At 48.8% G+C, this 23519-nt stretch overlaps 1 protein-coding gene across 6 annotated transcripts in view; it reads left to right on the top strand.

Annotated features, from left to right (window-relative positions):
- LOC106600788 (rho GTPase-activating protein 23) overlaps window positions 1–23519 on the top strand; it is a 109868-nt gene that overhangs the window by 63528 nt on the left and 22821 nt on the right. For 2 of the 6 annotated variants that reach the window (XM_082973653.1, XM_082973651.1), the window contains exons 1-7: window positions 146–1424; window positions 8693–8890; window positions 15103–15127; window positions 15642–15728; window positions 16609–16687; window positions 19277–19337; window positions 20987–22565. In XM_082973653.1, coding sequence (XP_082829779.1) covers window positions 1197–1424; window positions 8693–8890; window positions 15103–15127; window positions 15642–15728; window positions 16609–16687; window positions 19277–19337; window positions 20987–22565 — 2257 coding nt within the window. In that variant the 5' untranslated portion in view covers window positions 146–1196. Of the gene's footprint in view, window positions 1–145; window positions 1425–8692; window positions 8891–15102; window positions 15128–15641; window positions 15729–16608; window positions 16688–19276; window positions 19338–19915; window positions 20357–20986; window positions 22566–23519 lie in introns of those variants that run through there. The other 4 variants (XM_082973655.1, XM_082973654.1, XM_082973652.1 and 1 more) reach the window with 3 other exon arrangements.

Genomic DNA, 23519 nt, shown 5'->3' with positions numbered 1-23519 from the left:
GGGGGGGGCGAGAGGTGGTGGGGGGGGTTGAGTGCTGTGTCACTGTGTCTGTGTCTCTTTCACACATACATACACAAGCGCCACTAAATTCCCTGTACACACACAGGGCAGGACAGAGCCACAGGGACCTGCTGTTGGATTTAGGCAGACCACATCACCAGCCTACAGTTAAACTCCATCCGGACTTCAAGAGTGGAGCACAGTGTCGGGGCCCGGCCCTCAGTGTTCACAGTGTACATGTTGGATGTTGTGTGTGTGTGTTTTTGGCTCTCTCAAAGTGGATTTTGAGTGACAGATTGGAATGATCGTGGAGTGACGGATCACACGGAGCGGAGTACAGAAAGGAGGGAACAGAGGAGGGAGAGCGTGAACGAGGGACAGAGACGGAGCGAAGGATGAATTGGTAGAAGTGAAGCCGGACAACGAGCTGGAGGCTGACAAAAGAAGGGGAAAAAAGAGATTTGAGAAGAGAGAGACGGGGAGGGCGGGAAAGAGAGAGAGGGAGGGAGGAGAGACAGAGGAGCCAGCCCTCTAGCTGTGACAGTTTGTGTGTTAGGGGGGTTGACAGACACAGTGGCTTTGTGTCCTGCTGAACACCACTGAACAGGACACTGCTGTGCTGGGAGAGGAGAGGCACTGTCGTTTAGTCTGTCAGTCGCTCTGTCAGTCAGTCAGTCAGACCGTCTGTCTGTCTGTCTGTAGGGAAACTAGACCTCTCTGCTACCACTCTAGCGTACATCTGCTCTCCAGGACTTCTTTAAAATCATTTCAGGGCCCAGGACGCCCCACCACGGCATGCGTGCACCCCCCACCGTGTGTGTGAGTGTGTGTGCCTTGGAAAGCTCCTTCACGTCCTTGGAGGCCAGGAGTTTGAGACTGTGATGTGGAACTAAAAGCATGCATCTTGGAGATGTGCCAGCATCAGGATGGAGAGGAACACCGAGGAGAACAGGGGACTAGACTGAACTGAATTGGTTGGAACTATTGGGATTTTTTCTTTTTTCTGGGATGATCTTGGTCCATCTGAAGAGCTACTCAGCCCTCTTGGCTTCTGCTTTCACTGATTGTTTTATCTCAATGGAAGTATGACTTGGTCAGAGAGGATGCAGGTGTTACACTGACACCTGCGTCGTTTACTGGAAAAGAGCGTGTTTGTGCGACAGTGTCAAGACTTTTCCCCCTCCTGTGTGTGGCCCATGTTGGGTAATCTCTGTGCCCCCATGCCCGCAGCTATGCCCCCCTACCCTGCTCTACCAGCTAGGTCAGAGTGGTGCTTCCAGAATCCCGTAGGGGTGGACTGTAGTGCCGCCGAGCCTCGCTGTATCTGGTTGGCAGTGCTGCGTGGTGCCCCCTTGCCCTCGCCCCCCACCATGAGGCCAGTCCCGGTCGGCAGCCGTGCCCAGCAACGTTCTCACCAGCCGAGGGTAAGGACTGTGCCCAGTGCTCACCACACCCCTGTAAGGTGGAGGTTTGTGGGTCTACCTCAGAATCTCAGTTGAGGTATCCATATAGTTATGTGGAACTGGGGTTTTGCTAATTGTGCAATGTGTATGCTTGTTTATGTGTTAGCGAGAGAGAGCTTCTCCTCATGTGTTTTTCTCTGTCTGTCAGAGGAGGTTGGTGGCACCGTAATTGGGGAGGACGGGCTCGGGGTAATGACTGGAATGGAATGAGTGGTTTCCATGTGTTTGATGCCACTCCATTCGCTCCGTTCCAGACATTATTAAGAGCCGTCCTCCCCTCAGCAGCCTCCACTGGTGTGTATGTGGCAGTGTGATGCTGAATGTGAGCGACAATAATGCAGTAATCATTAAGCATCAGCTATAGTTGTGTTGTCCTCTTTAGGGGGTTGTGCCATATTGACTGTTTCCCCCTGGAGGGGCGGTACTAATTAGTGAGTTAAGGCAGATGAAGGGGCTTGTTATGTGGCAGTTTGAGAGGGGGTGGAGGGGCAATGCGCCCTCCAGGCCTGCAGAATCTCTCATCCATGTGCACTCAGTGTGTGTGTGTGTGTGTGTGTGTGTGTGTGTGTGTGTGTGTGTGTGTGTGTGTGTGTGTGTGTGTGTGTGTGTGTGTGTGTGTGTGTCTGTGTGTGTGTGTGTGTGTGTGTTGAAGCGCAGTGTGTGTTTGCGTTCTCTCTCTGTCTCTCTCTCAGACGCGCAGTTGAGAAATGGCGACTTGGGGAATGTGGGCAGGCAGGGGAAAGGGCAGCCAGGGCCAGGCTATAGTATACAGACACAGCTGGAGTAAACACACTGTCTGTGTACAGTCATGTGTACAGCATCAGTCCTGGAATCTCAGCCTGCTCCCTCTGTAATTGTGTTGACCAGGATAGTAACACCAGTAATGTGTACAGCATCAGTCCTGGAATCTCAGCCTGCTCCCTCTGTAATTGTGTTGACCAGGATAGTAACACCAGTAATGTGTACAGCATCAGTCCTGGAATCTCAGCCTGCTCCCTCTGTAATTGTGTTGACCAGGATAGTAACACCAGTAATGTGTGCAGCATCAGTCCTGGAATCTCAGCCTGCTCCCTCTGTAATTGTGTTGACCAGGATAGTAACACCAGTAATGTGTGCAGCATCAGTCCTGGAATCTCAGCCTGCTCCCTCTGTAATTGTGTTGACCAGGATAGTAACACCAGTAATGTGTGCAGCATCAGTCCTGGAATCTCAGCCTGCTCCCTCTGTAATTGTGTTGACCAGGATAGTAACACCAGTAATGTGTGCAGCATCAGTCCTGGAATCTCAGCCTGCTCCCTCTGTAATTGTGTTGACCAGGATAGTAACACCAGTAATGTGTGCAGCATCAGTCCTGGAATCTCAGCCTGCTCCCTCTGTAATTGTGTTGACCAGGATAGTAACACCAGTAATGTGTGCAGCATCAGTCCTGGAATCTCAGCCTGCTCCCTCTGTAATTGTGTTGACCAGGATAGTAACACCAGTAATGTGTGCAGCATCAGTCCTGGAATCTCAGCCTGCTCCCTCTGTAATTGTGTTGACCAGGATAGTAACACCAGTAATGTGTGCAGCATCAGTCCTGGAATCTCAGCCTGCTCCCTCTGTAATTGTGTTGACCAGGATAGTAACACCAGTGCAACAGCATGTGGCTAAGGCCAGTTAAATGCCACAGCGATGATGTCATTCTAATGTTGCTCAATGGCCAGGTTAGTGAGGCCTTAACGCACAGCACTCTCAGTATCTCTCTCTGATGGGAGTAGGCACATTTTGACACATCCAGTACCCTGATAGACTTTACTATTGCCTGTATGCCACCGAGTGTAGGGTTTAAGGAGAGTTTGGGTTATTATGGCTAGGATCTGTGGACGTATACTGAACAAAAATATAAATGCAGCATGCAACAATTTACAGTTCACTTGGCAGCCAGGCCTAGCCAATCAGAATATGTTTTCCCCCAGAAAATGGCTTTATTTCTGTCACGAACGTTTAAAGGAGTGGAACAAGGCGCAGCGTGATTTGAGTTCCACATATTTTATTAAAGTGAAACTGAGAAAACAACAAACGTGAAGTCGTGGTGCTCAACACACTAACACGAAACAATATCCCACAAAGCAGGTGGGAAACAGGGACACCTTAAGTATGATCCCCAATTAGAGACAACGGACATCAGCTGCCTCTAATTGGGAACCATACCAAGAGCACCAACATAGAAATGAAGAGACTAGAACACCCCCTAGTCACGCCCTGACCTACAACACCAAGGGCTCTCTATGGTCAGGGCGTGACTATTACGGACATGCAGATTAAAAGCTCAAGTCAGACAATCGCATTGGTTAGACAAACAATAAGAGGATAATTATGCAGATAGTAATGTAGTGCTAGCCTCGGCACTCCAGTCCTACCTATTTCCCCCGTGGGGTGTAGGTTAGAGATCGTTTTGGGGAGGGTGGGTGAGGGGGGTGTGTGTTACTGGAGATTCATATTCAGCAGAGTTGCTCAAGGAGAAAACCCTGTTTAACTGATGTGACATCAACTGACTTGATCTGACAGAGGGCTCAGACAGGTTATTGAGCGCACACACACACACACACACACACACACACACACACACACACACACACACACACACACACACACACACACACACACACACACACAGAGACACACACACACACACACAGAGACACACACACAGAGACACACACACACACACACACACAGAGACACACACACACACACACACACACACACACACACACACACACACACACACACACACACACACACACACACACACACACACAGAGACAGTGGAATTCAGGCGGTTGTGTAAAAGACAGAGACGTTATTGTTGAAGCTGTGCGTCAGGTTTGCTGAATGACTGTTTATCCTCTATTGTGAAATACTGTATGTGTTTAAGTGGCTTTCATGGTGCGACTGGCCTTTTCAACTGTACCGACACACAGTCAGATGTCGGCTGTCATGCTAGTTTGAACTAGGATGTATTCAGACTTGGAGAGGAGCCGGAGTAGAGACAATGATACAGGTGGGAGGGCCTTTGATACACAGTAGATGTGGCTAGGGCCCCTGGGCTCTTCCTGATCTGACCAGGAAGAACTATTGAACCTTAAAGTAGCAGTGCTTGTCACTTCAGTTTGTATCCCTTTCTCTTCTCCCTTCCCCCATCCACCCATCCGTCCAGCTCTCAGACCAGTGCTACGGAGCGGACAGTGGGTCTCTGGATTAAAAGCGTGTCAGCGTTTGTAACCTCTGTAAAGCCCAACTTTTCAAACGGGATGCAGCTCTCAGCTGTTTGAAAGACCATTGTTCCCCCAGTGTGTGTGTGTGTGTGTGTGTGTGTGTGTGTGTGTGTGTGTGTGTGTGTGTGTGTGTGTGTGTGTGATAGAGGTCTTTCAGGCATTCCTTTCCTTCACCATCATTTGCAACCACTGAACTAATATAGCTTAACAATCACTTCCTAACTGTATCATCTTTAGGCTGGGGATGTACTGGCTGATATGGACATGGATGTTAGAGTAGTGGTGAGATGGACACCTGTCTGCTGCCTACCCCAATAGCAACACAATGTGGATGTGGTTATATAGACGAATAGGAATGATGGGAAATATTGTGTATGGTTTCCTGGTGGCCCCATATGGCATTTTAATATGAGTTTTCATTATGGTGCCGGTAGATGTGCTAATTATCCTAGTGGCATGTGGCAGGGCTCTGTATTGCGTAATTCGTGTATCATGATTAGCCTATTCATGTGAGCTTGTCCTAGATATCACTACTATATAACTATGGCTGTACACACCGTTTCTATTCATATACTGTCCATAGTGTCTTTACACACCACTATATGTATGTACAGTATATTTATATACATATGTGTATATATATATTATATTTATATTCCGGTCTCTGACATTGCTCGTTCTGATATATCTTAATGTCTTTGTTTTATTTTTATGGATTATGTGTGTATTGTCGTGTTATTTCTAGGTATTACTGCACTGTTGGCTCTAGAAACACAAGCATTTCGCTGCACCTGCGATAGCAACTGCAAATCTGTGTACGCGACCAATACACTTGGATTTGATTTGAGAGATCTAGGCAGATGTCAGAGAACTGCAGAGTGAAATGCCAAATGTTCCCCTTTTGGATTGGCTAGACTAGAGAAAGGGTTCCTCATCCAGAAGGTTGGTGAGAGAGGGGCCCAGGAAAGACTATTTGATATAGACTAAATACAGTCAGGTTTTACATAAACTTACATCTGTCTGTCAGCTTAACCAATGATGTTAGACCTCATGTCTGGAGTGTAACCTAGAGGCTGGAGTGTAACCTACTGTAGTTAGAGGGAGACTAGTGGGGGGGGGGGTTAGTGTAGAATAGTCAGGCAGTCACAGATGTCCCACACACTCAGGGTCAGGCAGGCAGGCTGACAGGCAGTGGGAATCATCTCTGGCCCGGAGCTCCAGTCTCTGTGTGTTTGGGGTAATCACAGGGTTTGGTATTCTCAGCGCCGGGAGGGGCTGTGCGGTCGAAACCAGCGTGCTGGAACCTGTCTTGGCCCAGCCTGCTCTCGCTCCTTCCTTCTCCACTCGCTCCTTCCCTCCCTCTCTATCATTCTCTTCTTCCATCGCTCTCCTCACCCCCTCCTTGCCAGTCCCCGTCAGTGTGTGTTTCAACATGCCTCAATCCAACCACTCCCTCTGGAATTCCCTCTTGCTAGGCTCTTTCTTTCTCTCTTCATATCTTAAGCCTGCTCTTTCATTTTTACTCTCTTTATTTTCCTCCCTTCTCTTCCCTCCCCCTCACTTTCATGCATCTCTCATTTAAACGTTCTCCCTTGTTATTCTCATGCCTCTCATCTGTTTATGAAATGTGGGAGAGTTGCTTGGGCATTGTGAAACGGTGAGAAGGTTACATCATCACCTAGATGGAGAGCTGTGCATTGAGCGGGAAAGAAGAGAGGAGGACAAAGAGAGGATGTGTTGTAATGGTCACTCCAGCTGGATCATATGGCAAGAATGTATATGTGGTGATGGTGGAAGGGAGGAGAGGGGAGAGCGGTAGAATGGAAGGGAGGGTGGGGGGGAGCGCTGACCCCCAACCCCCTGGGGTTTTGTATTTATAGGTGCTCTGTACGCCTGCTTATCCCTCCTCTATGGTACCACACTTCCTGTCCCCAGCCTGCCACTTCCTGTTGTTGAGCGGGCTGGGTGATTGGCCCTGCGAGGTCAGAGTAGTGTGGAGGGGGGAAGGGGCACAGGAAGTGAAATATAGGGTTTGTGTTGGGGGTTAACCCCTTACACACGTGAGAACTAACCTACATGGATAGGGCTGAATTGAAATGTTTTTTACAGAAGAAATATGGAAAGCATATCCATAACCATGGTAGCAATTAAAAGGGAAGAGTTTGGAGATTATGGGAAAACTATTAGACCAAAGGTGAGGACAGTTCATCTGACACATGACTGAATCCAAACATTACACTATTGATTTTATGTACGTTTTACTTTTACTGTATTTTTTGCCGCATTTATTTATAACAAAATCTGAAAATACTCTGAAGACATTCAGTAACATGATAAGAATATTCCTGGAAAATGTGGGGTAGGTGCAACATAAGACATAAAAAGAACAAGGGTTTGAGTGAGAGGACTAACTGGAGTCTCCAAGTGCCCAAACACCTCTCCAAAGTGTACACAGTTCCTAAGTCATGTCAATGCACTTTATGACTCAAAGAAGAGTTGTCAACTATAAGGTGCTTTTTTTGAGCTCTCCTAGCTGTGCCAGTGAGGAACTAGAGCAAGTACACTTGTAGTCGTTTTGGTTGGAACACAACCCTGCATCCCCGCCATCACACAATTACTGTTGTTGTTTACGCAATCCAAAAACGGTCCATTTATAAATCACAATGGAAATGTGAAGTACACACTTGTATGACATCAAAGCGGTATTTATTCTAACTTTCAACCTCTCGTCTTTCAAAATACGTCGAGTCCTCTTCGTTTACAGCGCTTCCCTCATTCAGACAATGACAAATTTGCAAAAGATGCACAATTAGTGGGAGAGATGGCGCCAACTTCATCACCAGGTGCTCAGGTTCAGAACGGCTGTCAGTCAAAACCCTTAAAGTGCTGTCGAAGTGGAGACCCTGAGCTCTGATGTCATGTATAGCATGTTACTGTATAGCCACTGTGTTCCAATTTAGTCACTTGTCAGTGTCCAAATCTGCCATTTTCAACACGTATACTGGTCCGAGTATGAAGGGCTACATCCAGCTGGGTGCCAGCCGTGCTCACCACTCACCTACTAGCATTAAAACATATGGACACACACACACACACACACACACACACACATACACCCTCAGAGTGGAGAGTCAGGAGGAGAGACACCGGTACAATTAAGTAACTGTACTTCCATAGAGAAGAGTCCATAGGTGCAGGCTCATCTACATTTAGGAAGGTTGTCTCCCTCCCATTCCTGTTTGGTCAGGTGGTTGTGTTTGAATGACATATGTGGGTTGGAGCAGCAGAATCAGGGTGTTAGTTCTCACGTGTATCTGTCATGTTTGGTATTTGCCTCCTTTGGGGAAAATGAGTGGAAATCTACTCAGAATCACCCTGACCCTTTCACACCACGCTGGTGCACTATGACCTGACCAAGGTCAATCCTGATTTATTACAGACATTCCTTAATTGTCTAGAGTTCCTGAGCAGGACGGAACACCCCGCTCCCCTCCGTCTAGAACTGGTCTCCTGCTGACAGCGGCCGCACCCCCCCAGAACCCCCTAGTGGTTTATGGGACATTGTTGTGGTGCTGGGTGCCATGTGGGGACTGCCTGACCCTGTGAGCCAGCTGTGCTCCCCTCTCACCGACTAGCATTAAAACATATGGATACACACACACTCATTGTCCGCCAGTCTCCCAGGACAGAAACAGACACATTCCTATTCTTGCCTGCAGGGGAAGTCACTAATGAAGTAACCAGCAGCACATTAAGTGGTGATGTCACTCTTGGGCCTGGCTCTTGTAGTATGGATGTCGTTTGACCTTTGTTCCAGTTCCATAAAGTTCTGAACGTTTTTCCTGGGAATACTTGGTGGAAGGAGGAACTGGTTAAGTACTGATGGAGTGTTGGCTGTTGGAGTGACATAAGTGATTGTTTTGGGGATATGACCTGAGTCTCACGTGTTTTTATTCTCTCTCTGTTCAACAGGCAAAGGGGTGGAGAGATGGGCTCTCCTCGGCCGGTGACAACCCTCGGCCTGCGATGGGGGCGAGAGGAGAGGGGGTCGGCGTTGGCTGGCAAGGCCCCCGGACGCTACTACTCCAGAAGACCTCACAGGGCTTCGGCTTCACGCTGCGCCACTTCATCGTCTACCCACCAGAGTCTGCCCTGCACACCAGTCTCAAGGTACCACCACTGGACACAACACCAGACAGTGACAACTGGGGCTTTAAAATAATAATCCACTCAAATCTACAAATTCTTATGATTTACATTGTTAAATAACACTAATATGTGAGAGCAACATATGTTGTGAAGGAAAATTGCATTTCGTCGTTTATAATAAATTAGGAAGCAAAAAAATCATACCTGTAGAAATCTGCAGAGCTCAAGTCGACTACAAAACCCATAACGCAATGCTCTCTCTAGAAAGGCTGGCTGGCTAGCTAAAAAATTGCTGCACACCATAGTACCAAAGTCAATATCAACATGTGAAGTAGTTACAGTAGCTAGTTGTAAAATCCCCGAAACAAACTACACTATCAATTTTGGCATTTTATTAGGATGCCCATTATCTGTTGCGAAAGCAGCAGCTACTCTTCCTGGGGTCCACACAAAACATTAAACATGACATAATACAGAACATTAATGGACAAGAACAGCTCAAGGACAGAACTACATCCATTTCAAAAAGGCACACGTAGCCTACACATCAATACATACACACAAACTATCTGGGTCAAATAGGGGAGAGGCGTTGTGCCACGAGGTGTTGCTATATTTAGGAGTTACTATATCATCATGTTCGACCTGGAAGAGAACGCGTTTCTAGCGCAAAGCTGTGTGAGTCCGGTTGCTATGGCAACCCGAGGAGAAAACAGGTTTGTGCCATGGTAGTTGAAGGAAGAAAGGATATTAATTTGACGGTGCACTGTGAACTTTGAGGACATTTCAACAAAATATAGACTTTGTCGTGACGATATAGACAGATGGATGTGTTCTACACAAGTATGCCCCTATTGGCTTATTTGGCGATATGGAGTGTTCAGGTAATTGTTTTAAAAGCGTGATGAAATGTGATAGTTTGTTATCCCTATTTCCAGTGACCAGAACCGTATCATGATGAAGTACCTCGTCACATTTCATTTCTAGGGTGGATTATCCCTTTAAGACTGAGCCAATCATATCACATGGGAAGTAAGGCTGAGTCAATCAGATCGCTGGGGCAGTAAGACGGGACCAATCAGATCACAGGGCAGAAAGAGCGTAGATCGATCCGAACACAGGAGCAGTAAGATCAAGAGAATCAGGACACAATGGGGGACAAGCCAAGCATAGCCAATTAAATGCAGGGATTGAACAAGCGTAGCCAATTAAAGTATTGGTGTAGACTCATATGAGTTAATCAGATTAGGGACATAGACAGATGGATGTCATAAGAAGAGCCCTGTCATTAGAGTAGAGATGGATAAACAAGCGAAGGACAGAAGGGCAAGGGTGATACACAACCTCTATACTCCTGTAGGACCGATTTACAGAGAGAGAGAATTCCATTAAGTCTGTTTTACTGTCTATGGACAGACAATTCTACCACTGCCAGTGTACCTTTTGGCTCACGTATACCTTTTTCCAAAAAGAGGACACTGCTGTAAGAGACAGTACAGGGACAACAACGGCGTTTTACTGAAAGATATGTCCTGTCTTTACTATACAGTCATTCAGCATCATAGAAAACAATCTCATCAGAAAAAGCATCATCCCGGTGGGTGTTTTGTTTTGTTTTGTTCTGTGAGTTGTCGGGGCAGACAGAGCTACAGATGTGAAATATAGCGCCGAGGGGGGGGGGGGGGGGGGTTGGGGGGGGGGGGGTTACAGCCAAAACAAGGGCCCTATTATGATGAACCCCCTTCAACCGCCAGCCCAGCAGCTGCAGTAAGGACAGGACACAGTGTGTGTGTCCCAAAAATGGCACCCTATTCCCTATATAGTGTACTACAGCTCTATGGGCCCTGGTTAAAAGTACTGCACTATAAAGGGAATATGGTGCCATTTGTGACATAGCAAGTGTCAATAGGCAAAATTGGCACCCTATTCCCTATATAGTGTACTACAGCCCTATGGGCCCTGGTTAAAAGTAGTGCACTATAAAGGGAATAGGGTGCCATTTGGGACACAGAAGTGTCAATGGGCTCTGTTGTCCTGGCCTGCCTGGTACCACTCTCATATTACCCCTGCCTGGACCGGCAGTACCATGTCCTCTACCAGGACCACCACGGACAATGAGCCCACTGCTGCCTGTCCTGTCCCCAGGGTCACATGCTGCTGTGAGGGGCAGCGAGTGGCACAGAGAACGCAGCCCTCTGTCCCTACCCATCTGAAGGGTCCTCAGAGGTGACTGCCCATCATTAGGGCCCCATCAAAGACCTATATGATGTGACTCCCTTCATCATGGATACATGCCTGATGATTGTCCTAACGGACTGATCAGTGCATGCATGGTAGCTGTCCCTAACCCTACATCTATATCCACAGAGAGAGAGAGAATCAGAGAGAGATGTAGAGATGAGGATAGTGCATCTCCGTCTCTCGGTCCTCAGCCCCACCACAGGCCCACATGTGTCCAGACGGGTGGTCAACTCAGCTGGGGAGCCTCCCTGGCTCCTGGCTCTATTCTGGGGCGGCAGCCCTCCTTTCTCTGGCCATAAACCCCCACTATTGTCTGTGGAGGCAGGAATGAGCCCACTCAGCTCTGCCTAAAGCCAGGCAGGAGCCAGTCACCCCAAACTGTCCACTCAGCTCAGTGTGTGTGTGTGTGTGTGTGTGTGCGCATGTTTGCGCCTACATCAGTCTATCACTCTATCAAACTGCACCTATGATAGACAGACTGAGTGCTCAGTGCTGCCCTCGTCTGTCTGATGCATACAACTACACGTGTTTGGCTCTGTGTATGAGATCACCACCTGCAGACAGTCAAACCTGTCTGAGTGTCTCTGCTGTGTGTGTGCTGAACGTTAGGAGCTCATAAACCAGAACAGGTGTGTTTGTCTGAGAGACCTGGCTGGGATACCACTGAAGTCACTCTTCACATGCTAATCAGCTTGTAAAAGAAGAGCTACATGGTTCACGTGTCATGTAGCTTACCATGCTAATAACCTTCTGAGAATCCGGAGGCAAACGAGTAAACTCCTATTGCCTTCCATTCTTCTTGCTAACGTGCAATCATTGGAAAATAAAATTGATGACCTACGATTAAGATTATCCTACCAACGGGACATTAAAAACTGTAACATCTTATGTTTCACCGAGACGAGGCTGAACGAAGATACGGATAATATAAAGCTAGCGGGAGTTTCCATGAACCGGCAGAACAGAGACGCAGAACAGAGACGTGTCTTTTTGTCAATAACAGCGGGTGCGCGATGTCTAATATTAAAGAAGTCACGAGGTATTTCTCACCTGAGGTAGAGTACCATACGATAAGCTGTAGACCACACTATCTACCAAGAGAGTTCTCATCTGTATTATTCATAGCCGTCTATTTACCACCACAAAGCGAAGCTGGCACGAAGACAGCTCTCAACCAACTCTATAAGGCCATAAGCAAAGAAGAAAATGCTCACCCAGAAGCAGCGCTCCTAGTGGCCTGGGAGTTTAATGCAGGCAAACTTAAATCAGTTTTACTACATTTTTACCAGCATGTCACATGTGCAACCAGGGGGAAAAATTCCTAGACCACCTTTACTCCACACACAGAGATCGCATACAAAGCTCTCCCCTGCCCTCCATTTGGCAAATCTGACCATAATTCTATCCTGCTGATTCCTGCTAACAAGCAAACACTAAAGCAGGAAGTAGCAGTGACTTGCTCAATACGGAAGTGGTCAGATGACGCGGATGCTACACTACAGGACTGTTTTGCTAGCACAGACTGGAATATGTTCCGGGATTCATCCAATGGCATTGAGGAATACACCACCTCAGTCATCGGCTTCATCAAAAAGTGCGTCGATGACGTCGTCCCCACAGTGATTGTACGTACATATTCCAACCAGAAGCCTTGGATTACAGGCAACATCCGCATCGAGCTAAAGGCTAGAGCTGCCGCTTTCAAGGAGGGGGAGACTAATTCGGATGCTTATAAGAAATCCCGCTATGCCCTCAGACGAACCATCAAACAAGCAAAGCGTCAATACAGGATTAAGATTGAATCCTACTACACCGGCTCTGACGCTTGTCGGATGTGGCAGGGCTTGAAAACTATTACGGACTACAAAGGGAAACCAAGACGCGAGCTGCCCAGTGATGTGAGCCTACCAGATGAGCTAAATGCCTTTTTATGCTCGCTTCGAGGCAAGCAACACTGAAGCATGCACGAGAGCACCAGCTGTTCTGGATGACTGTGTGATAGCACTCTCGGTAGCCGATGTGAGCAAAACCTTTAAACAGGTCAACATTCACAAAGCCGCTGGGCCAGACGGATTACTAGGACATGTACTCAAAGCAGGGCGCGGACCAACTGACAAGTGTCTTCACTGACATTTTCAACCTCTCCCTGACCGAGTCTGTAATACCTACATGTTTCAAGCAGACCACCATAGTCCCTGTGCCCAAGGAAGCGAAGGTAACCTGCCTAAATGATTACCGCCCCGTGGCACTCACATCGGTGTGAGGTGCTTTGAAAGGCTGGTCATGGCTCACATCAACAGCATCCTCCCGGACACCCTAGACCCACTCCAATTCGCATACCGCCCCAACAGATCCACAGATGACGCAATCTCAATCCTACTCCACACTGCCCTTTCTCACCTGGACAAAAGGAACACCTATGTGAGAATGCTGTTCATTTACTACAGCTCAGTGTTCAACACCATTCTGCCCATGAAGCTCACCACTAAGCTAAGGACCTGGGACTTAACACCTCCCTCTGCAACTGGATCCTGGACTTCCTGACGGGCTGCCCCCAGGTGGTAAGAGTAGGCAACAACACGTCTGTCACGCTGATCCTTAACACTGGGGCCCCTCAGGGGTGTGTACTTAGTCCCCTCCTGTATTCCCTGTTCACCCACGACTGCGTGGCCAAACACGACTCCAACACCATCATTAAGTTTGCTGACGACACAACAGTGTTAGGCCTGATCACCGACAACGATGAGACGGCCTATAGGGAGGAGGTCAGAGAACTGGCAGTGTGGTGCCAGGACAGCAACCTCTCCCTCAATGTGAACAAGACAAAGGAGCTGATCGTGGACTACAGGAAAAGGCGGGCCGAACAAGCCCCCATTAACATCGACGGGGCTGTAGTGGAGCGGGTCGAGAGTTTCAAGTTCCTTGGTGTCCACATCACCAACAAACTATCATGGTCCAAACATACCAAAACAGTCGTGAAGAGGGCACCACAAAACCTTTTCTTCCTAAGGAGACTGAAAAGATTTGGCATGGGTCCCCAGATCCTCAAAAGGTTCAACAGCTGCACCATTGACAGCATCCTGACCGGTAGGCACTACAGAGGTAATGCCATCCAGGACCTAAGCTTCCTGCCATCCAGGACCTATATAATAGGCGGTGTCAGAGGAAAGCCCATAAAATTGTCAGAGACTCCAGTCACCCAAGTTATAGACTGTTTTCTCTGCTACCGCACAAGACCATTTACATAACCCCCCCCCTTTTGTACACTGCTGCTACACGCTGTTTGTTTGTTACCTATGCATAGCCACTTAGTCCCCACCTACATGTACAGATTACCTCAACTAGCCTGTACCCCTGCACACTGACTCGGTACCGGTGCCCCCTGTATATAGCCTCGTTATTGTTATTGTTATTGTGTTACTTTTTATTATTACTTTTTATTTTTGTCTACTTGGTAAATATTTTCTTCTTCTTGAACTGCACTGTTGGTTAAGGGCTTGTAAGTAAGCATTTCATGGAAAAGTCTACACTTGTTGTATTCGGCGCATGTGACAAAGTTTGATTTGATATGTTTTGCACAGAGACAGACACTGCATGAACAAGAGCTTAGGGGACACGTTGAGCGTTTGGCAGCTTCCATTCACACAAACAATCACATGTGCACACCAGAGGAGGCTGGTGGGAGGAGCTATAGGAGGACTGGCTCATTGTCATGACTGGGATGGAATAAATGGAACGGTATCAAACGCATCATACATATGGAGACCACATGTTCGACTCTGTTGCATTTTTCCATTTCAGCCATTACGATGAGCCCATGTTTCCTCACCCAACTCCACCCTTCCTAATACCTGTGTCATTCTGGTTTCCTGGAAAGAGGTGGACGTTCTGTGAACAGGTGTTTAGGTTACCATGGAGCTTTGTTCCCTGGGTGACATTGTCTGTATGGGCCTGGATATCAGTGTTGATGTTGTTTTTCGTTGTCTTCACAGGACGAGGAGAACGGGAATGGAAAGGGTAAGTTGTCTCCCTCACTCAACACCATCACCACTAGACTCTGGTCTCTCGATGATGTCACCGCCCCTCCTAACCAGGGTCCCCCTCTAGCTACACTGCTCCCCCTGCAGGAGAGAGCCCCACTGCTGCCGATGACCTTGTGGCCCCAAAACACTGTTCCTAGAACAGTTTGATTCTTTAGCTTGTAATGCCCACTGTTAAGAAAAGGGGGAGCGAACCTGAACTTGGACCTGTGCATAGAGTTGTCCTTTTATTGAGTCTCAATTGGATTATTGCCAGTATTTATGCTCATGTCATGATATTGACACGTATAGTATATTCCCACTAGGCTCACACTGGTTGAATCAACGTTGTTTGCACATCATTTCAAAGAGATTACGTTGAACCAACATTGAATAGACGATGAATTGACGCCTGTACCCAGTGGGCAATGATTTATTTAATAGTTATCATCGGGTCCTATTTAATAAATTGAAGAATGAAGTGACAGTAACATACTGTATGTGCCATGTAGGGAGAAGTAGGTTGGAGCCAATGGACACCATATTTGTCAAGAATGTGAGAGAGCGAGGTCCCGCTCACCAGGCTGGCTTGTGTACAGGTAAGGAAAATGTCTGTTTTGAAAGAGAACTAGAAAGAGAGGGACGGGAAATTGAGTGTGTGCGGGAACAGTCTGATTTGCAATGGAAATAACCTTAGGAGCGTCAGCCATGATCACTCATGGATGATGGGAGGGAGAGAGAGGCAGGTGCTTCCAATGATTCAACAAGGATACCAGACCATGTTCAGCAAAAACACACACACACACATTAAAGTTGCATTATCTTCTTAGGAAATTAGTAATGATACTGATGAGAACAGAATGACACAGACTGACAAATACCCAGCCGTGTAAGTTGGAACTAATTAGAGACGTTTTCCTGTTGTGTCTTGCAAGCTAAGCTGTGCAGCATTCCGCCCCCTGCAGCCCAGCCAAGCTAAACCATTAGCCCTATATAAATATATACACACACACACACACACACACACACACACACACTTGCACCATCAAAACACATCCACACACTAACACATAACGAATGACTCATCCTTTCTCCTGCCAAACACACAAACAGATACAGGCATTTTGCCTCAGGCTTATGATCCGGTATATCAACACAACAAACCCCTAGGCGACACCGTGTACTTCCTGACTTCACAGAACCTACTGCAAGCACATAGTTCTATATTTCCATACACAAATCCTCAGTCCCTATCTCAACCATCCCCCACCCATCCCCCAGCAGGAAGTCTGGGTCTGGGGTCTCCCTGACCTGACCTACCAGGATATCCCTCTGCAGGAGTCCTGTGTCTGGGGGGGTCAGTGATGGGGGTGGAGGGGTTGCTCTCGTTCTTTTTTAATTGAGAGTGTATCACTGAATATCTGTGCTGTGTTTGGTCATACTGGGATTTAAATATGTATGTACGTATGTGTGTTGCAGGGGATCGGCTGGTAAAGGTGAATGGAGAGAGTGTCCTGGGGAAAACCTACTCCCAGGTGATTGCCCTCATACAGAACAGGTAAGAGCCACTGTACTGCGTGTGTGTCTGTGTGTACCCACAGTATGTACAGCGCATTCGGAAAGTATTCAGACCCCTTGACTTTTTCCACATTTTGTTATGTTACGGCCTTATTCTAAAATGGATGAAATAGTTTTTTGTCCCCTCATCAATCTACACACAATACCCCATAATGACAAAGCAAAAACAGGTTTTTAAAAATGTGTTAAATCCACTTCAATCAGTGTAGATGAAGGGGAGGAGACCGGTTAACGAAGGATTTTTAAGATAATTGAGACATGGATTGTGTATGTGTGCCATTCAGAGGGTGAATTAAAAATAAACTGAAATGTCACATTAACATAACTATTCAGACCCTTTACTCAGTATTTTGTTGAAGCACCTTTGGCAACGATTACAGCGTTGAGTCTTCTTGGGTATAACGCTACAAGCTTGGCACACCTGTATTTGGGAAGTTTCTCCCATTATTTTCTGCGGATCCTCTCAAGCTCTGTCAGGTTGGATGGGGAGCGTCGCTGCACAGCTATTTTCAGGTCTCTCCAGAGATGTTAGATCGGGTTCAAGTCCGGGCTCTGGCTGGGTCACTCAAAGACATTCAGAGACTTGACCCGAAGCCACTCCTGTGTTGTATTGGCTGTGTGCTTAGGGTTGTGGTCCTGTTGGAAGGTGAACCTTCGCCCCAGTCTGAGGTCCTGAGCTCTCTGGAGCAGGTTTTCATCAAGGATCTCTCTGTACTTTGCTCCGTTCATCTTTCCCTCGATCCTGACTAGTATCCCAGTCCCTGCCGCTGAAAAACATCCCCACAGCATGATGCTGCCACCACCATGCTTCACCGTAGGGATGGTGCCAGGTTTCCTCCAGACGTGATGCTTGGCATTCAGGCCAAAGAGTTTTTTCTTGGTTCATCAGACCAGATAATCTTGTTTCTCATGGTCTGAGAGTCCTTTAGGTGCCTTTTGGCAAACTCCAAGCGGGCTGTCATGTGTCTTCCATCTGGCCACTCTACCATAAAGCCCTGATTGGTGGAGTGCTGCAGAGATGGTTGTCCTTCTGGAAGGTTCTCCCATCTTCACAGAGGAACTCTGGAGCTCTGTCAGACCAAGAACCTTCTGACCTTGCAAGGCCCTTCTCCCCTGATTGCTCAGTTTGGCTGGATGGCCAGCTCTAAGAAGAGTCTTGGTGGTGGCCACTGTTCTTGAAGACCTTCAATACTGCAGACATTTTTTAGTACCCTTCCCATTTACATTACATTTACGTCATTTAGCAGACGCTCTTATCCAGAGCGACTTACAAATTGGTGCATTCACCTTATGATATCCAGTGGAACAACCACTTTACAATAGTACAGCTATATCTTTTTGGGGGGGAGGGTAGGGGGGGAGGGTTAGAAGGATTACTTTATCCTATCCCAGGTATTCCTTAAAGAGGTGGGGTTTCAGGTGTCTCCAGAAGGTGGTGATTGACTCCGCTGTCCTGGCGTCGTGAGGGAGCTTGTTCCACCATTGGGGTGCCAGAGCAGCGAACAGTTTTGACTGGGCTGAGCGGGAACTGTGCTTCCGCAGAGGTAGGGAGGCGATCAGGCCAGAGGTGGATGAACGCAGTGCCCTTCTTTGGGTGTAGGGACTGATCAGAGCCTGAAGGTACGGAGGTGCCGTTCCCCTCACAGCTCCGTAGGCAAGCACCATGGTCTTGTAGCGGATGCGAGTTTCAACTGGAAGCCAGTGGAGTGTGCGGAGGAGCGGGGTGACGTGAGAGAACTTGGGAAGGTTGAACACCAGACGGGCTGCGGCGTTCTGGATGAGTTGTAGGGGTTTAATGGCACAGGCAGGGAGCCCCGCCAGCAGCGAGTTGCAGTAATCCAGACGGGAGATGACAAGTGCCTGGATTAGGACCTGCGCCGCTTCCTGTGTAAGGCAGGGTCGTACACTGTTTCTGTAAAAAAAAAATATATACATTTGCAAACATTTCGGGAAAAAACAGTTTTTGCTTTGTCTTTGAGGTATTGTGTGTAGATTGATGAGGAAAATGATTTATTTAATCCTTTTTAGGATAAGGCTGTAACGTAACATAATGTGGAAAAAGTCAAGGGGTCTGAATGCTTTCCCGAATGCAGTGTATGTGTGGGTGTCGTTTATGTACGAGACATGTCTCGTGCCGTTTACTTTGCATTTTCTATGTATGTATAGCATGATTCTGGAATGTGGAACATGTTCAGTTGTGTAAGTCTTCCTTGACTTGTGTGAGTATTTCCTCCTAAAGAGAATAGCCTGGAGCAATGAGTGTCCAGAACACATCCACTGAGAGCAGTAGAGTCACCAGGGTCATCGTCAACAGGGTCTCCTGTGACATGGTTGCTGATCAACTCCTCTCAAAGCAAAACAAAACCCCCTCGTCACAACAGGGGGAAAGTCTTCTCTTACTGTAACATGATAGAGTTTGGAAAAAATGTGGAATTATATTGTTTTTCCTACCCTTACATCTGTGTTCCTTTTTCCCTTCTCCCCTTCCTCCCTCCTTCTCTCCCCTCTCTTCGGTTCCCCCTCTCTTTGCCCTCTCTTCCTCTCTCCTTTCTTCTCATTCTCTCCACAGTGAGAGTGTGTTGGAGGTCTCTATAATGCCAAAAGATGAAGACGTGCTGCAGCTGGTAAGTGTGAGTATGATATTTCAACCATACTACACCCTAATAGAAATACTCATAAGTTAATACCTGATGAATTCTTTGATAAATTCGTTGATTTAAGAATACTAATACTAAAGAGAGATAACATCTTGGATGTTCCATTGCTTCGAGTCGAAATTCTCAGCCCTCAGGAACTAGCTAGGCCGTGACGCAGACGCTTTCTAGTCTGTCGTTAGATTACAGCACACATTCATTCACGCAAATTATCCAAAGTTCTGTGGAAGCGTCACATGAAAAGCAGCTACCTACACACGCGCACACACACACACACACACACACACACACATTTTGCCTCAGTTCATAAATTGCTCCACCACTTACTCACATGACCAGACATGCAGAGCATGTCACCGCCTCTCCTCTGGACCAGGAGGAGCAACCCAGGGGCACAACGCTGACACAACCTCCCAGACCTGGGCGCCCGACCTGGGCTTCTCTCTCACACACACAACCCCCTACCCACCAAGCACCCTGTCTTTCCCCTTCCAAATACTGCCCCTCCTTCAACCCCACTACCACTCCCCTACCCCTCCACTCCTTCACCCTTCTCTCCTCTCACTCCGCCCCTCACCACGGGCATGGGTTGCATTCCAGTGGTGACATCACCAGCTCTAGCCATGCCCCCTTCCACCCTCCCACAGGGTAGAGTGAGGGAGAGAGAGAGAGTGAGAGAGGGAAGAGGAGAGGGAGTTTGGAAGGGCTTGTCTGAGGACAGCACACTGAACAAAGAAGAAAGTTCGACAGACAGCAAGAAAGAACAGCGAGAGAGACAAAAAAAAGGAGTGTAAAGAAGAAGTCGAGACAAACTCGAGAAAGGAGAGAGAGGGAGAGCGCGGTAAATCGTAGCAACGGGAGTGTTAGTGTCTGTGGGAAGCAAACAGACTCGTGCATTGAGGAGTTCCCCTCCTCTCCTCTTCGAGTGACTTCAAGCCAGTATAGAGCCTGAGAGACACTGCCAGACTGAGTGTGGGCCTGCCCTGCTCTCTGAGGTAAAGCCTGAACACTTCCTCTTTAAGTGTTGCCTTTTGATATGAATTCATTTTGGGCAAAGAGGTTTTAAGTCTGTAGCTTTGTAGTTTCTTAATCGGTGTTGCGGCTGTAGCTTGAGGGGCTAAACGCTGAACAACACTTTAGATGTGTGGTGTTGTTGCGGGTGTATTGGATCAAGCTAGCTGTAACAGTGAGATTCTGTGCTTGTTTTGATAGATCCAGATATGTTGTTGTTTTAAGTCAGTGTTTTGTTATAGTGGTATATTTGGAACATTGCTCTGTGTCTGTGTGTGTGCAGATGGCTGCTGTGTTGTGGCTCTTGCTCAAGGCGCGTGCTAGTGCCTGCAGCAAACTAGTAGCTGTGTTTGTGTTGGAGGCTGAGTTGGGGCCCCTAAGAGTCACTATGGCTGAGCAGACTGAGGTGGTAGGAGGATGAACACAGATGATTCTAGACGTCGCTTGCTGTGTAACATCATAGTTAACAAGGAGCTTTAGTGGAATGCTGTGCCGGTGAAACCTGTGACTGTCAAAGCAATTGTATCGCTCCTTCCTCCCCTCTGACCTCTGTTCGTCACCTGAACTCCTCCTGTTTGTGTCTCACCTCTCTCCCTCTCTGTCTCCCCCTACAGGCATACTCCCAGGATGCCTACCTGAGGGGCAACGAGCCTTACACAGGGGGAGCCCGGAACCTTCCGGTACCCCCGCCCCTCTGCTACGCTCCCCGCGCCAAGTCCCAGCCTCCCACTGGGTCCCCGGCCCCCATGGGCCAGAACCAGCTGGACAACTGGAGCCGCTGGGCAGGCTCCGCCAGCCCTTTGTCCCCCCTGGACAACCGCTCCACCGTGGGCAGCCCGGCCAGCTGGCAGGAGGGGCGGGGCGGACAGCCGGTGGGCCACAGTAGCCCCCCCCACAGGACGGAGGAGATCCAGTACGGTGTGACCGGGCAGCAGCCTACGGGACAGACCAGGGGCCGCTCCTACTCCTCATCTTCCTCCTCAGGAGGGCCCCTCAGCAGCCCTCTGCGTGTCCACTACGTCAACCACAATGCCACCGCCACCACCGCCTCCTCTCAGCCCCGGAAGGGCAGCCAGGCCTGGGCCAGCCCTCCCCAGCCCAGCCCCAGCCACAGCCATCACTGCCAACAGGCCCTGTCTGAGTGGTACTACAGCCAAGCTGCTGAGCAGCGCCAGGACCGCAGTGGCAGCATGCACCAACGCCACCGCAGCTATTCTCAGGACAGGCTGTGTGAGACAGGCCCCGGGCGCCACCGCCGGGGTCCGGGCGGCTGGCCCCACAGTGCCTCCCAGGACACCCTGATGCTACTGCAACAGTCAGGCCCCGGCCCCCACGGGGACCCTTCTTGGACCTACGGAGACTGGGAGGGGGCCCGGGACCAGAGTCACCCCTCCTCCTACGGCAGCAGAGCCCGGTCGGAGAACCTGCTGGTACAGTACGACCGCTATGGCCGCTCGCTGGAGATGCTGGGGTCGCCCCGTTTCGAGAGGCCCGCCTGGCTGCAGCAGGCCTCACAACAAGCACCCAGAACTGAGGCCTATCAGAGGCAGGGGAACCATTGTGGTGTCGCGCCGGCCCCCTCTATGGGCCGACAAGCACAGCCGCACCACAAAACCCAATCACAGTCCCACCCACATACCCAGCCCCAACAGCCAGCCCCTCAGAGCAGACGTCTGCCCACCGGACAGAGCCTGGACGACCAGCCAGTAGGTTACCGCAGCTACAGCCCCTCCTTCAACCGCAAGACAGGCCGCATCATGCAGCAACCCTCCTTCAGGGACCCCTCCTACCTTGGACCCCACCTCAGCTGGGCCCCCACCCCCAAAACCAGCCCCCCGGAGGGTGTTGTTCCATCCCCCCTGGCCTCCACCACCCCTGAGCCCCTTGACAAGGCCTACCGCCCCACCAACCATGAGAGAGGGGCAGTGGAAGGCCAGGTGGAGGTGGTAGCTCAGACCCAGGAGGTCAAACTGAGACAGAAACCCCCCACGGGGCGAAGGAGCGCCCACGCCATGCGCCACCCCCACTACACCTTGCCTGTAGATGGCACGGAACCCCCTGTGTTCCCCCCTGACCCCCACAACGCTGCCCCCGCCCCTCGCCCCTCAGGAGATAGTGCCCCGCACCGTACCAATGGCAACCTGGCCCCCCTGTCTGTAGAGGATGACGCAATGGCCTCCATTCCCTTTATAGGTAAGCACCTCCACCACCACACAGTCCTCTTCCTCTCCCTACCCCTCCATGTGACTTGCAGACCTCATCACTCCCACTTCTGTTTAAGACACAAACATATTCCTCCTGATTGATCTTACTGGAAACTAACTGTTTGTAAAAACAGACAAGAAGCTTACCAGAATGATTGACCAGAAAGATGGGAGGACGTAGACTATGACTTGGCCTGTATTTAGAGAATAGAAGTGGTCTGCCTATGTGGCCAGGCTCCGGGCTTTTCCTCACTCTGTCTCCAGTCTGTGTCTTTGTTTGTGTTGGGTAATACTGGCACTTCCCGCAGACAGTATTAATAGTGTTTGATTGAATCATAATTTACGGGACTTCACTAACCCCCCCCCCCCTCTCCCCTCACCCAGTCTCTCAGATTGCCTTTCCATTCACAGGAGATGAGGTGGAAGCTGACTTTATGTCTCACAGGCGTGTGTGTCTGTGATCAGAGTATGTCTGTCTGCCCACATGTCTGTCAGTCTGTCTGCTTTCACAACAGGGAGAATATTTCTCTCTCTCTACGTCACTGCCATGAATTCTCTTTCAGTTCCAGCTACGTTGGGCAGCAGGTAGCCTAGTGGTTAAGAGCGTTGGGCCAGTAACCAAAAGGTTGCTGGTTTGAGTCCCCCAGCCGACTAGGTGAAAAATCTGTCGATGTGCCCTTGAGCAAGACACTTAACCCTAGTTGCTCCGGATAAGAGCGTCTGCTAAATGACAACAACGAAATCATAATAGTATATATGAATTGGTTGGAAATCTAATAATAACCATAACTTTTGGCATTATGCCTGGATTTACTGAGATGACCCTCTGGGCTTTGTAACTGTTTGAATGTTTGTGTATTTGTGTACTACGTGTGTGTTCTACTGTAACCACACATGTGTATGTATGTATGTACAGTGTGTGTGTATGTGTTTGTGAGAACAG

The sequence above is a fragment of the Salmo salar genome, chromosome 03, assembly GCF_965601325.2.
Source record: "Salmo salar chromosome 03, fSalSal1, whole genome shotgun sequence".
Classification (NCBI taxonomy): Eukaryota; Metazoa; Chordata; class Actinopteri; order Salmoniformes; family Salmonidae; genus Salmo; species Salmo salar.
Note: the sequence above shows the minus strand (reverse complement) of the source record. Positions and strands in the feature narration are given on the sequence as shown.